This window comes from Epinephelus lanceolatus, chromosome 5 (genome assembly GCF_041903045.1).
Source record: "Epinephelus lanceolatus isolate andai-2023 chromosome 5, ASM4190304v1, whole genome shotgun sequence".
Lineage (NCBI taxonomy): Eukaryota > Metazoa > Chordata > Actinopteri > Perciformes > Serranidae > Epinephelus > Epinephelus lanceolatus.
Window position 1 is genome coordinate 14493672 of NC_135738.1, and position 14521 is coordinate 14508192.

Here is a 14521-nt window from a genome sequence, read left to right on the forward strand (position 1 = left end):
CATATGGGTACTTAAACCAGCGACCTTCCAGTTCCCAAGCCAAGTCCCTATGGGCTGAGCTACTGCCGCCCAATATTGTGCCTACACAATATTGTAAAGTTCTGCATCCTCAAACAAAATCTGTTACACGCAGCAATCTTGAAGCTGATCAGTGGTTAAAGAAGACATTCTGTACTCTGAGGTCTCTCCTGGGATGAGACAGCTTTGCATCGAAGGCCTTTTGACCTCTGTGACAATGAATGTAATAACAGTATTATTAGAATCTTTCTGTTAAAGGTCTGTTTCCCTAACCCAGCAAGGAGGAATTATATTCTTACGGGATCTGATGTTGAAGAGGTTAAGAATATAAGGAAAAGATATATATTTATTTATCCAATGAACAAATTCTTAAGATTGGGATGTAATTTTGATGCAAATAACTACATTTTGTGAAGTTTGGAACATGTGTTTTTTTATTGTGAATTTATTTGGGATAGCCCTCTTCTTGTGTTATTTGTATGTACTTTATGTTTAGTTATTTTCTTTTATTGTTTGATTTCTGTCATTTTGTATGTGGCTAACTTGTCTTGGCTCAGCCTAAGGCAGAAGATGCCTCGGGCCGTATTCACAAAGCTGCCTCGTACAAAGAGTTGCTCCTAGTGACGAAATTCTAAGAGCACTCGTAGAGTTGTGCCTTATTCTTAGAATTTCCCCTTAAAGTTAAGACTAGGTCCTTGTAAAGATAAAAGTTATTCACAAAGCATCTTAGACCTCAAAAGAGCTCCTAAGGTGAAAAACTGTTAGGAGCAGGGAGGAGGACTTTCTAAGAGTTTTTTAATCAGAGGGAAAAATGGTGGAAACACAAAGAGGTCGGAGAAATATTCTCCAAACTCTGGATGACAGTAAGTAGATGAAATACTACAGATTAGATTGTGCAGGGAGAATGTTTGTAGTTGATGTCATTAGGGATACACACACATTTCCCTTCTAACGCAGTAATGGTATAACTCCAGAAACAAAATGATCACAACACTAAGATATTTGTAAAACTGTAAAAACCCAACAGTGCAGCAATGATGACTTGAGTCTGTTTCAACCTTCCATCAGCAGAGTGATCACACTAACAATGACAACACTTTCACAGTCAGCAGTCCATTTCATTTCCACTGGGTGTCCACACCTTGCAGGCTCACAGATGGGTGTGTCCCTGACAACATATCACATCTATTAAAAAAAATGCATCACACCTAGCAACGGGGTCAACCACACCTCCTCACTAAGGTAAAGGTTTCCGTCCTTTCCTTGCTCAGAGTTGCTCTGAGAACTCGTCTAAGTCACTCCGAAGCTAGGACTTCTTACTAAATAAAGTTGGGAGCTCTCTGAAAGTATTCTCAGAATGTTCATGAATACGGTCCCTCGGCTATAGCACCTGAAAATGTCCCTTGTTTGTTTGTATCTGTTAACCTCAATAAAGAATTATTTAAAAGAACAACAACCTTGAGGCCTCAGGCAGTCTGAGGGTCTCAGGGCCTTGCAGACTGCTTTTCTTGGTCAGTAATCTCACCTATTCTGTTCAGCTAAATTTAACTTTGTTTCAGACACATAGATCTAGTTTTCAGAAATAATAATACGATAGTTATTTTTCGTTGTTACTGTAGAAACACATTGTTTCAGAGTTTAAACAAGATTCATAATAACATATAATATGTTCTGTTGAACAGACTCAGGAGGGACATTTAGTGAATACCGGTGCCAACAGTAAACAGTGGCAACGACCGGAGAAAAAAATAAAAATGATCTACAATAAAATTTGTGACATAAAATCTGTTTGCACGACTTTCTGATATTTCGCTGGTATTCTAAATTATTCCTAAATGACTAAATGAAATAATCAATTTAATTAGTTACGTCTTTCCTAGTTTTTCTAAGCACGTTATGAAGATATCTCTTGAATGCGTTCAGGAGCGTCAAATGAGCTCCTCTCTGCGTCATTGCGTCACTTCCGACGCAGGCGCAAAATACCGTTTTCTGTCGCGTGTGCGGCCTCTCTTCCTCTACCGCCATCATGGGTCGCATGCACGCTCCCGGGTGAGCTGTCTTTTTATCATTTTAAGTGAGAATATAATGTCGATAGATCGTTTTTGATGGCTCGACATAGCTTTTAAACATGTTATGGATGTACTGGGACCGAATTGAGTGATTTAATCCGGCAGAGAATCGAGAAATTAACTTAAACACACGCACCCTCTACCGACATCCATCTCCGGCTAGCTAGCTAGCATAGCTAACCGCACTGGCAGCTCACCACGATTGTGCTGCTTGACTTTAGCATCACTTACACAGAAATATATTTCACACATTCACAGCCCAAATGCATTAATTTTCCATGGTGATAACCAAGCAATTAAACACCTGTATCAAAAGCACTTTTAGTTAAGCTTGTAATAGATAACATTAGCGCTAACACGAGTATGAAGCTAGCGTTAGCCGGGCCAAAAACCTACATTGATTGCCCAGGGTCTCTGATGGCTACTAGATATTAGTTTCTTTCATAGCTGTTAACTTAGACATGTCTATAGTATGTGTTTTCGCGTTTCTGTCAAACTGACAGTGTGTCTAACTGCTCGCATGTCTTTGTTTCCTACAGAAAGGGCTTGTCCCAGTCAGCTCTGCCTTACAGGCGCAGTGTTCCCACTGTGAGTATAAAATACACACGGTTTGAGTAGCACACTGTGACATTATCAAAATATTTCTGAAGCGACGGGATCAGTTGGTAATCATTTAATCATTATTTGCAGTGGCTGAAGCTCACATCAGATGATGTCAAAGAGCAGATCTTCAAGCTGGCCAAAAAGGGCCTGACCCCCTCTCAGATTGGTAAGTGTTCCTATGAGAGACGTTTAGTCCAGACATTTATGCTCTATATATGATTGCATGGTTGTGCAGCAAAATAAACATGTAGATATAGTGTCTTGCTGACTGAGCTTAAGCTCCGTCAGTACTTGGCATGCAGGATACATCCTCAGCAGCTCATCAGTATGGTTGTATTAAATCAAATTTGTGTAGCAGTGGCTGAGCAGACTGCTGACTACAGAACTGGCATATTTGCCATCTTTCTTTTATATAAAGTGTCTCAACACAGTTGTTAAACTGGTGACAGAATTACACCATAATGGCTGATTTTTTTTATTTTTTTTTTAAACAGTCCTAAAGCATAAAATCTATCATGTTTTAACACTTAAACGGGTTTGTGAAAAGGCTTTTCAAAAAGTTAATAGCTACAGGCCAATATAAGCAGGGAATGTTTAGATTCATGGGTGTACTACCTCACAGGTGTTGTATATCAAATGTGACCACTGTCACATTGTCCAGTCAGCACAAATTTTACATCTCTTTTCTGTTATCCACCTTAACACATCAGTTGTCTCTGTTGGAGACCCAGTCTGTATCTAAATAGGGCAAACTTTGTGTTTCACTAATTCAACAGTCAGAGTCAATGGGATTGGACAAAGCCATAAATGATAATGTGTGCTTATGTATTTTGGGTATCTAGTTTGCTGGCTATTGTGTTAATCTACTATAAAGTGCAGGTACTCTCTGGGGAACAATATGTGGCCTCAGCAGTTCTATGAACTTGCTCCTGTATGCTAACTGTAGGACTACAGGACAGGTCACAGTAAGGCACAGTTCAAAAACAACAGTCAGTCTGGTCAGCAATCTGTCCACACGTAATAACAGGAAAAGAATAGATATCTTGCATTAAAATAAGGGAGGTTTTAAGCACAATGTGGCTGGTTTTCGGTGAAATATCTCTCTATTAATTACATACATTAGTGGACTTATTAAGGCCTTTGCACCCCAAATCTGTATTTTTTGTCCAAAATTGTTGCATGTTTAAAAATTGATACTGTTTCACATTGTGACACACTAGTTTACACACTGACTCCGAAACTTATGTCTGCCGTTTAAGTTTTTGGAACAGGTTCTATTTTCTGTGGTTTTTCGCATACGCCAAACTCTAGACAGTTGTTTAACCAAGAGGTTCTGAAGAAAATTTGGCCTAACCCACAGGACACATACATCGACAACAAGAGTGTAACAGGGCGCATAATCATTTGCACGGTTTCTGTGCATAACGATTTTTATCCGCTGACTGATTTAAAAAAACAACCGAAAAATGCAGTCTTGGTCTTGGGCTGGGCCTCTATTGCGACATTTCAATAGAATAACGAAACCGTTTGTCCTGGTTGTTGGTGCAAAACAAAAAAAGATGCAACATTCAGTGGGAGTAAATCAAACATTTAGACCACACAACATAGAAACAAGATACAACTTGTTGCAATAATAAAAAAATATAAGTAGATAAATAAGTGTAAAGACATGAATTTTCTTCATGTGTCTGAACTTCTGTTCGCTGTTGTGGAGTTGCAGACATTTGAAGCTGGTAAAAAGCTAAACATCTTTTTGGAAGGGAGAATTTTTGGATCTGATGCCGCACTTTTAACTTGGCACCAGCTCACTATCATTGATATAAGCTGTTAGTTTTGCAAATCTGTTTTGTTGCCACACCACGACAAACCTTTGAGTGGTTTCCCTTATATTTCTGAAACGGTATCAGTTACTAGTTTAGATGATGCTCCGTTTAGCTGTTGACTCTGACATTTATTAAATGTTATGCGTTTTTTGACAGTTGAATAAAGCATGCAGCTTGTTTGTGACCTACATACAGTGCATAACTAATAAACCTGTTTATCACCTTGTCTAGGTGTGATTCTGAGGGACTCCCATGGTGTGGCCCAAGTACGTTTTGTCACTGGCAACAAGATCCTGAGGATCCTGAAGTCCAAGGGTCTGGCCCCTGACCTGCCCGAGGATCTCTACCACCTCATCAAGAAGGCCGTGGCAGTCAGGAAGCATCTGGAGAGAAACAGAAAGGTATAACAAGACATGGGTCAAATATTGAGACCATTTATAGTAATTTTCAACATGATTTAGAGCGGCATCTGGTGTAGTTTGCTACTGTAACATTGTGGCTCAGAAACTCAGCTTTTTATGTCTAAGTAACATTGTCTGAGTTGTTCATAGATACATTTCCAACCATATTATGCTCTGAGTGAGCACGTTACAAAAAGTAATGATTTAAAAGTGCCACCTAATGGTCAGTCAATCAATTTTATTTATAAAGCCCAATATCACAATAACAATTTGCCTCAGAGGGCTTTACAGCATACGACATCCCTCTTGTTTCTGCACACCCTAACTTGGATAAACAAGCCGGTTTGCATTTATTTAAATTGGGTATACAGTTGCAGTTTGAGTTTCAGCACAATTGCATATTTTCACATAAAATTTGGCTTTTTCTTCCATGAAATTAGGCGCTTGTTTTTAAAACTGTACTAAAACCAATATGGTCACAGAATGAGATACCAAGGAAACGACAGCAGTAGTGATTGTGCTTTTGGCAAAGGCAGTTATTGGGGATTACATACGTGGATGCATATGTTCAGTAATCCAAAACATGTTATACTTTATACCTAAAACATGTTACTTTACTTGCAGGACAAGGATGCCAAGTTCCGCCTGATTCTCATTGAGAGCAGGATCCACAGGCTGGCCCGTTACTATAAGACCAAGAGAGTACTGGCCCCCAACTGGAAGTAGTACGTATTGGTTCTGCTTTGGAAAACTTCCTTTTTATATTTAGTTAGAAAAAGAAAATTGGATACCAGCCAAAGGTGGTTTGGTTTTGTATATGCCTGGGTACTTTCCTGCCTGGTCAGTTGAACATAGAATTACACCTGATCGATGTGGGCTATATGCATGAAAAAATGCACAATTCATTGTCCTGCTCTTCCCTTTGAGAGTAGTGATATTTCTGTTGTGCTAGATAAAAAACTGGAGGTAAATTAGCAGAGTGGCTACTTGGTGCCACCTCTGCCAGTCCCCTTCATACAATGGGTACACTTACATGCACATTAGTATTCCTCTTATTTAGAATATGACAATGTTCCAAATTTGGTATGGCACATTTAAACGTTATGTTTAGATGTTCCAAATCAGGCCTTATACTGATCATAGCACTTTCCAGTGAAGTTTTAATGGCAGTCTTTGGTCATATACAAGGCGCTTTCAGAATATGTGTCTCAACTGGGCTTTTTACCAGTTTGCAAACAGCATCTTGCCTGTTTACAGTCAGCTCTGTGCCTTGTAAACTCCAAGATTCATGCCAAAAAGAGAAGCCCACATTTTTGGTCGGAAGGAGAAACAGAAGTATTGAAGACTTGAATATTAGAAAAAAAAATCCTGGCACACACGACAGCCATTCACGTCTCCATACTTTAGGGTGATAAACAACATATTATGGCATGTTAAAGTATGCAGCTGCATGTTAACAGGAATATCAGTGGAATATTTCCTTAGCCATGTCAACAACTTAGTAGGAATATTGTTTTTATCAGAGTAAGGGCAAAAAAACGAATATTTTGTGCATGTAATTGTTGTCACTGAAATTCTTCATTGCATTTGTATTGTTTAATGTATTCATTTACATGTCATTCATTGGACTAACCACCATAGTGGAGTTATTTTTTCTGGGTCATCATAACCGAACTAATGGACTGTTATTGGTCACAAGTTATAATTATACATGTAGTATTTGCACATTATTTTCCTCACAATGCAAATTAATCCTGCATTGTTTACCTTAGTATGGGACTTTCTGTGCATGTGATTTTGTGAAGTGCTCCCTCTAACAGTATGTTTTCTCCTTTCTGTTTACAGCGAGTCTTCTACAGCTTCTGCTCTGGTGGCATAAAGGCTACACTTTTTTGGATTAATAAAAAGATTTAAATTGGAATTTGCTCATTTGTCTTTTATTTGTTTCAAAGTGTTTTACAGATTGTGTGTGAAATGGATTATTGAGTCTGAAAAGAGCATGAGTGATTAAATCATTAGTTTGGGCTTAATTACAATAAGTAAAACATTAAAACAGGTTACAAAGTGCTTGCCAACACCACAGAAATAAATAGTAGATATTTTCTGTAAATGGGAAATAAGAACTGTAAACAAATGTGAGAGTGAAACTGAAGCTGCACCCCTTTGAAAGTAATTTTGCTTGGTGCGTTTGTTTGGAGATTTTTTTTTTTTTTTTAAACTTCCTATTATGCACAATAATCTCCCTAACTTCACTTTCATGTCATCTTGTATTAAATGAACATGAGGCTTAAAAAAGGGTTTTCCTGGTGGTGGGGAAATTACTGGCAGTTTCCGTGCGTCATATGTCACATGATCCGGGAATGGGCCACGTTACGTAAGGGGCGGGGCGTTTGGCAAGTGACAGCCGCGGCGTCCAATCACAGCGCCACTCTACGTCACGCTCGTTTCCTTAAAAGCAATGGTGTTGCAATCTCGAGACATTTCCACTCTACTACAAACAACGAAGACAACACCGAGACTGAGAAACATGGAGCAAATACATGAGGACATTTGACGAAGGAGACCCAAAAATGGCACGTACTTGCCGGAAAATGAAGCGACACCACATCGACGCCTATCTGTCACTGACAAATACGCGAAATCTGTTGGTTTTCGACGAGGAATACCAGAATACGTGAGGATTTCTGTCAACATCACCGCCGTAATCCGAGAAGAAGTGAGGAAAAAATGGCCACGGTTGTTGGTTCCGAGAAGGGTTCTTCTGAACGGACGGCGATGGAGAGGTTCGGTAGCGGAGGGATGGCGCTTCTGCCTTGGACCAAACAGATGCTCACCGTACTGTGGGAACAGCTTCGGCTGCTGGTTCAAGTCATTTACTACACCTTCATGTCGGGTAAGAAAAAAAAAAGTCATATTAAAACTTGTTACTCTGCTCTGGCTACTTGATTTAAACGCCCGCCATTACTGTTACTGTGCTGTAACCGTTGGTACATGTTCACTGAGACATTAATTTCAAAGTCCATTAACCGTTGAGTCGTTACCCTCCATTTTATTATTGATACAACCATGACCGTTAACGATACAACGTAATTTCACTATACAACTCCACCACAGCAATAACGTTACTTATAAATAATATTTGGATATTATCTTAAAAAGTTAAAGTAGGAACATGTTGTACCCACTTACCTATTTTCAGAGACATGTTTACGTCCTAATCCAGCTGCCTTTACGTCATTTCCCATCTTCGCAATAATATTAATCCTCTGTAAAGTCCTTGTTGTACTTCCTGGTACATTTTATATTGTAGGACTGCTGTGTTATAAATCATTAAATACAGATGTGTTGTCAGAATGGACTGTTATCCCCTTTGAAAACACCATCTGTGACAAAATGACATAACCAGATGTGCTTCTGACAACAAAAATATACATGGATATTGTATTTATAACGTCACATATAAAAAAAAAATACTTCTGATTACCTTTTCTTAAATTAAAACAAGGTGTTTGCAGGTCCTTAAATGTCTTAAAGTAAGTATTCTTAAGGCCTGAAGAGTCTTAAATTGCTTTAAATTCAAATGTAATGGGCCTTGAATATTTTTGATCACTTTACCGTGAAAATTCCTCCAGCCTGACAGACCCAGTGACTGTTTACAATCACTGGACAGGCCATAGCATTTATTATGACAGCGATGAGTTTTCTTTTTACATTAAACACATTAATCTTAAACTCACCCAGTTGTTGTCATTTTTCCTTACTGTTTATTTTGAACTGACATCAGTGTGCTTACTTGGAAAGAGTGTTTACACATGTATGTCACACACAAACACACATTTACATATAATGTGTATTTCCATTGCAAGTGTGGTCTTGCATTTCATATCAGGTGGTAGTAAAAAGGTCTTTAAAGTCTGAAATCTATCTTGATTATATCTGTAGACACCCTGTAAGGGCTATTCTTTAAAGCAGGAAACAAAAAGGCAGAAGAATTTTTGATTTTTAATTGTGTTTTTATGTCATGATGATCTAAGGGTGGTCATAATTCAACAGAATGTAGTGTTTACTTTTATGGATTTTAGTTGGCTCTAACATTTCTTTTCCTGATATTCTAGTTTTCCAGATGTTCCGGTTTGAGGTTCACGTGAGAATCACAGACGAGACGGGTCAGCACATCCAGCACATGACCAACGCCACAAACCCAACTGAATCCTTCCTGTTTTCCTCACTGTTTGACGGAGACAACGGAGTGATGGTTGGAGGTTCAAATCCCCTCTCAAACTTCTGTGCTGACGTGGGCGACTCCTTTGCTGGGAAATCCACTGCTGAGGCCCTGCTGTCCAGTCTGCGTGCCGACGACCTGTGCTGTGGACTGGTGGATGATTTTGTGTCCAGAACAGCTGGCAAAGAAGAGAGCATCTTTCTGGGACACCAATCCAGCTGGAAAATGGGCTTCCCTGGCGACTGGAAAGTTTTTGTATCAAGCAGCGACAGCTCCAGTTCTAACGACGGCTGTCATAGAAGTAGTGAGAAAGTCTTCAAACAGGATATTTCAAAGGAGAAAGTTTTTAAACAGGACACTTCAGAAGAGGAGAGAAGTTTTCACTGGAGTAGCGAAGAAGACCAGAACGTAGTTGAATTTGACAGTGAGGAAAGTAAGGCGCTTTGGGAGTCCCTGTCAAAATCCAGTGATCCGTACAACCCCTTCTTTTTCTCTGCGTGTATTTCAACAAACACCAACATGGGGAAAAGTAAAGGCAAAGCGATGGACAGTGAGGCTGACCTCATGTCAGTGAGCAAGGCCAGTGAGGAGATGTTGGGGCCTAGAGGCCTCAACATCTGGGTCAGTCGCTCTGACAGCGAGAGCAGTTGGAGCAGCTGGGCCAGTTCGGACGGTTCAAGCCCCGACATTGACGAAGAGAGCGAGAGGCTCTTGGAGTTCTTTAGCTGTCCCGATGACCCCTACAATCCCATGTGCTTCACCGCCTGCACTGTCACCAGCGCAACACCTCAAACCACCACAGTCACTAAACAACAGGCCTCACTTCCTGCCCCTCCAACCAAGTCGGACACAGACACAGAGGAGAAGGAAAGCAGCGTCCCTCCTTCATCAGAGGATGACGAAGAAGAGCAGCTATGGAGAGCTCTCTGCCAAAAGGATGACCCGTACCACCCTCTTAACTTTCAGGCCTGCCTGCAGAGCTCCCCAACAATGACACTCCAGTGTGGAGAAGATTCAGATGCCCTCTATGTCCACCACACAAAAAATCCACCCACAAAGGGCAAGAAATGTGAAAAAGAGACAAAAACAAATCGAAAATCCAGAGTCACCAAGCCCTCCCGGCCAGAGAGGCAGTTAAAGCATCACTCCCATCCAGACAAAACACTGGTGCCCTGGAAAAGACCTGGACAAACACCTCAGTCGCTGCCAGAGGAGACGAAGGACAGCAAAGTCAGCACAAGCCAGAAAAGGGTCAGTATCTAATAACAAGTTACAGACAGGATTAGATGAAGCATTAGATGAAACCCTTGTGGGACGTGATGTTAGGTTAACTAAACTTCTTCTCCATTTTATTCTGGTGTATACTAAAGATAGCCAGCTTTTTGGATATCAAGTGACAACCAAATGTTTCTAAAACTAAGCACCACAGCTTTGGCTTTATGTAGATGACTCTTTTCCCCTCCTCAGTTTCATTGGCCTACATAGATACAGAAGCAAATGTGATCAGTTATTTTGAGCTGGTACACTAATGACTAAGGAGTGTCTGTTGCAACCTCTTGTGGTAAGATAAAGGTTTATTTCTGCCTCAGCTGACATACTTATCTGCACAGCGCATTAAGCTGAGTTGTTGTTTGTTGTCGGTTAGCAACGCTGCGGGTCGTCATGACTAAGCCAGTCATGTGACTCCAGCGAGTCAGCAGAGAGTTCCACATCTGACTAAATGTAAAGTTGCTGCAGTATTGCAAAGGCATTTTTAGTATCTCCTCAAAAAACACCCTGTTACATCAGACTCCAGGAAAAACAAGTTTGAGCATTGTTCTGATGACTCACCTGTCAGTGATCAGAATTTACATGATGTGTCTGTCTGTGTAATTTTTTAGGGTATTTCTACATACGTTTTGATCTACATAAAACTCGGCTCTGAGTGGAAATAACCATCTATTTAGTGGCTTTTATTTGAAGTTTAAATATCTCTTTACTTCCATCAGTAGCAAATGATAAACCTAAAAGAAGCACACATAAACATCACACAACTGTCAGTATTTTGTTTGTTTTTTTTAACAAAATGTATTAAATTTTTCACTTCATTTCTTCTGAATCTCAGGTGCGATTTTCTCCTCTGGTCCAAGTCCACGTCATGCGGACCTGGCAGTTTGCCCGCCAGGCCTCTCGTAAAGGACACTGGGAAGAGATGGCGCGAGACCGGGACCGCTTCCGGAGGCGTGTCCAGGAAACAGAGCAGGCCATCGGTCACTGCTTCACCCAGCAACACAGAGAGAGGATGCGGGCGTATCTGGATGGTGCCTTGAAATAAGTCAAATTCCTGAACACTGAATGTTTTATTTCCTTTTCGGATGAGAACTTGTGATTGGTTGCAATGCAACAGTGATTTTGATTTAGGCCAATTAGAAATTTGATGTTAGGCCAACTTTTAATGTTCGGTGTCAAGTTGAACAACTTTGTACCTCAAAAGGTTTTATACATTTTGTGACTGTTGCACTGACTGACACTTTCTCATATTAACCTCAGCATTAACGTGTGGAATGTTGTTTTTGTATGCCTTATATACTGACCTAGTAATGTAACTTATTTATGCCCTATGGAGCTTGTTGTTTATTTTTTACTGGTGATTTTAACTGTTTGTGTTTTGATATGTGTGAAGAAACCACAGTGGTAAATCTAGAAGTTCAAAGTAGATGATGATGATGATATCGTCAGAAAGCAGAGCTTTACAGTGCAAAGTGTTTTGAAAAGTGTTTTGTTGAAGCATGATGTATAAATATGATGTTCTGGTGTGATTCTTGTCTTGGTCAAATATTATGTACTTGATATTTAAGTTTTGTCTTGTGTTTGCTTATTTAATGGCACATACGTCCAGTGTGGAGATGGATGTCTTTATTGTTTTACCGACTGGAAAGATTCAAACACTTTGTCTCATTGTAACTCATTCAGCTTCTCATGGTAACATCATGTAGCCAGAAATGTGTCCAAAAAAACGTCTGTAGCAAATTTTGTTATTAGGTGCTTTGCGAAATCAATAAAAAATTTGTTACACTAAATCATTGTTTTCTGTTTTAAGAGTTTCACAAGGTTTGAAAAACAGTGGGAGACACATGAGTTGTAAGATATTCTAATTAACTAAAAAACGACACACAGACATTTCAGACCCCTGAAATGTGTCACTAGTAATGATTTTTCTTTAAAGTTTTATGTGTGGAAAAGTGTTGGAAAATACATGAAAACACTGCAGCAGTGTTAGCTTTCTATATGTTGTCACTGTTTTTTTTTAAATCCCTCCAACATTACAATTTTTATGGGTATTTTTTTGGCATTTATTTTAATTTTATTTTACTGTCCAAACAAAAAAAGCATCTTACAACTGATGAGGCTCCTATTTAGTAGCAATGCATGTTGCATTATGTGACAGAGTACCCCGAGGCATGCAGCTGCTTACAGTAGCATGTCTTTGTCATTTTTTAAAACCAAAATCACTTCCTGTTTACAAGTCATGCTCGTGAATGTGCTTTGAATAACTTCTCCATTTCCTACTTAGAGCATAACAGTGAAGTGGAGACAGAACACGAGGTCCCAGAGCTGTGTAAACAACACACTGGGTCATTCATGAGTGCACGTATCAGCTGTGACCGCCTTTCTTGATGACACGATTTTGGAACGTGTCCTCACAAAAGGCTGAAAAGGTCAGATAAATTCAACTGTTTCAAAAAATCATATCTTCAGTTGTTACAAAAAGTTGCATGTGTGTTACTTATACTTAAGTTCTGCACACCACAGAGACAACAAGCACAGTGTGTACCCTCAGCAGACAAAACATGCAGAGAAGCAGGAAGTGTTCAGGAACAAAGTCCAGAGATTTAGTAACACAGCACCTTTAGCCTCACTGTGGTTAAACAAACCAGTTTAACCTCTCACCTAGTTTTGACACACCTAGTGTGCTCAGTAAGGGTGTGGTGAAACTAAGGGTGTTTTGACATATAGTCCTTTTTAAACGAACTGAACTCAGTCCTCTTAAAGTGCACCAAAATGTGGACCGAAAACAGAAGAAGGACTCAGTTCTCTTTCTGGTCAGCTTCAGCTCTGATGGGGCCTCAATCCTCTTTCTGTTCACACTATATATGATATATATTGATGTAGTTTTGTTTTTACTTTGACATGGCACTGCCGTGTGGTTATGACGCCCTCACATCCAGGTCAACTTAAAATTGGAGAAAACAACACATTCTCACTCCGACCTCGTCACATATTGATGTTTGGTCATGGACTTTCCATGTCCAGATACAACGTGACAGGTACCCTGGGTGTGTTGGTTTTTGACGTTCTGGAACACCGTGTCAGGTTCTGACTGTTACATGCACTGTCTTCTTCAAAATACACTTCTGTTTTCACAGTAAATTTAATGTTTACATACAGTCTCTTTCAAAATAAATGCACTACGTCGGATAATGACAGCAAACACATGGTTAGGTTTAGAAAAAAGAACAGGGTTTGGCTTTATAAACTTATGGGACACAAACACCGCTCTCTCGGGTCAATGTCCCAGACCCATCCACCTCCCCTCCTGCCTGCCCTAGTCAGACTTTTACCACCTTAACTTCGTCCTTGTCCCACTGCGTTTCCCCCTGACGCCACAACTAAAACAGCAACTGGTTATGTCTTATGCCAACGCTGAAGGACGCTTTTTGTCGTTGGTTTCTGAGGGCTAAATACAATGACAAAGAGCAAAGCAAACCTGGAGCACTTTGTGTTCACAAGGCACAGGTTAAGTGAACCATGCTGAGGACTTGAAGCGAACCTCCTGAGGTGGTCTGAGTTTGGTTCGCTTCAGAGGGGTCTGAGTTCTCTTGGAGTGTTCACATATGCGCAAAAAAATGCTGAGTCACCACTCTGAGTCCGCTTAGAGGGCTGAAAGGTACCGAGGTTTGCTTGGTTATTGCTTTTTACACATTGTGCCGTACCTTAAACATAGTCACTGATTTTGTAAGCTGTTAAATAAAAGGTGTCACATGAAAACCTGTCAAACTTTGGATTTCAAAGTAGAAGTATTTGCCTGTGTCACACATAGCCATTAAGGGCCCGTAGTTAAGACCTGCTCGACCTTAGATACTGATAAAACAACCGTTATATGTAACCTAGATGTAGAAAGGGTCCACGTCAACAAAATTTTGCTAAGTTTTAACCTAAAAGACCTGCAAAAAACAAATCAGTGTGTCCTGGGTTTTACATAACGTATGCAGACTTTCCCTCTTATGTGTGTCATATATTTAAAGTCCTATTTCAGTGGATTAAGCCCAGACCTCCTACTACAGGAGAGAACGTCTAAAGCTCTCTCCTGTGTATATTGGTACTCTGAATTAGTTGTGTTCCCCC

General features: G+C 40.0%; 2 protein-coding genes and 1 non-coding gene across 3 annotated transcripts; all 3 read left to right on the forward strand.

The window, feature by feature from the left end:
- The first annotated feature begins 1971 nt into the window (after positions 1-1971).
- rps13 (ribosomal protein S13) lies at positions 1972-6835 on the forward strand. The gene is made up of 6 exons (XM_033635133.1): positions 1972-2067; positions 2627-2675; positions 2778-2856; positions 4745-4914; positions 5539-5639; positions 6760-6835. Exons 1-6 carry the CDS (start codon positions 2045-2047, stop codon positions 6791-6793), a joined length of 456 nt encoding a protein of 151 aa, XP_033491024.1. The 5' UTR covers positions 1972-2044; the 3' UTR covers positions 6794-6835.
- Positions 5808-5936, forward strand: LOC117262931 (small nucleolar RNA SNORA19). Its single transcript, XR_004502155.1, has one exon. It is a non-coding gene; the product is annotated as a small nucleolar RNA SNORA19 (small nucleolar RNA).
- A 559-nt stretch (positions 6836-7394) lies between the features above and the next one.
- Positions 7395-12195, forward strand: LOC117262280 (uncharacterized). Its single transcript, XM_033635132.2, has 3 exons — positions 7395-7807; positions 9030-10387; positions 11241-12195. The coding sequence occupies exons 1-3, from the start codon at positions 7642-7644 to the stop codon at positions 11448-11450; spliced, it is 1734 nt and encodes a 577-aa protein (XP_033491023.2). The 5' UTR covers positions 7395-7641; the 3' UTR covers positions 11451-12195.
- Positions 12196-14521: the final 2326 nt, after the last annotated feature.

Coding starts and splice junctions, on each gene's coding strand:
- rps13 (XM_033635133.1), top strand. CDS start 2,045: ATGGGTCGCATGCACGCTCCCGG. Junction 2,068..2,626: donor GGTCGCATGCACGCTCCCGG/GTGAGCTGTCTT, acceptor TGTTTCCTACAG/AAAGGGCTTGTCCCAGTCAG. Junction 5,640..6,759: donor CTGGCCCCCAACTGGAAGTA/GTACGTATTGGT, acceptor TTCTGTTTACAG/CGAGTCTTCTACAGCTTCTG.
- LOC117262280 (XM_033635132.2), top strand. CDS start 7,642: ATGGCCACGGTTGTTGGTTCCGAGAAGGGTTCTTCTGAACGGACGGCG. Junction 7,808..9,029: donor TTACTACACCTTCATGTCGG/GTAAGAAAAAAA, acceptor CTGATATTCTAG/TTTTCCAGATGTTCCGGTTT. Junction 10,388..11,240: donor TCAGCACAAGCCAGAAAAGG/GTCAGTATCTAA, acceptor TCTGAATCTCAG/GTGCGATTTTCTCCTCTGGT.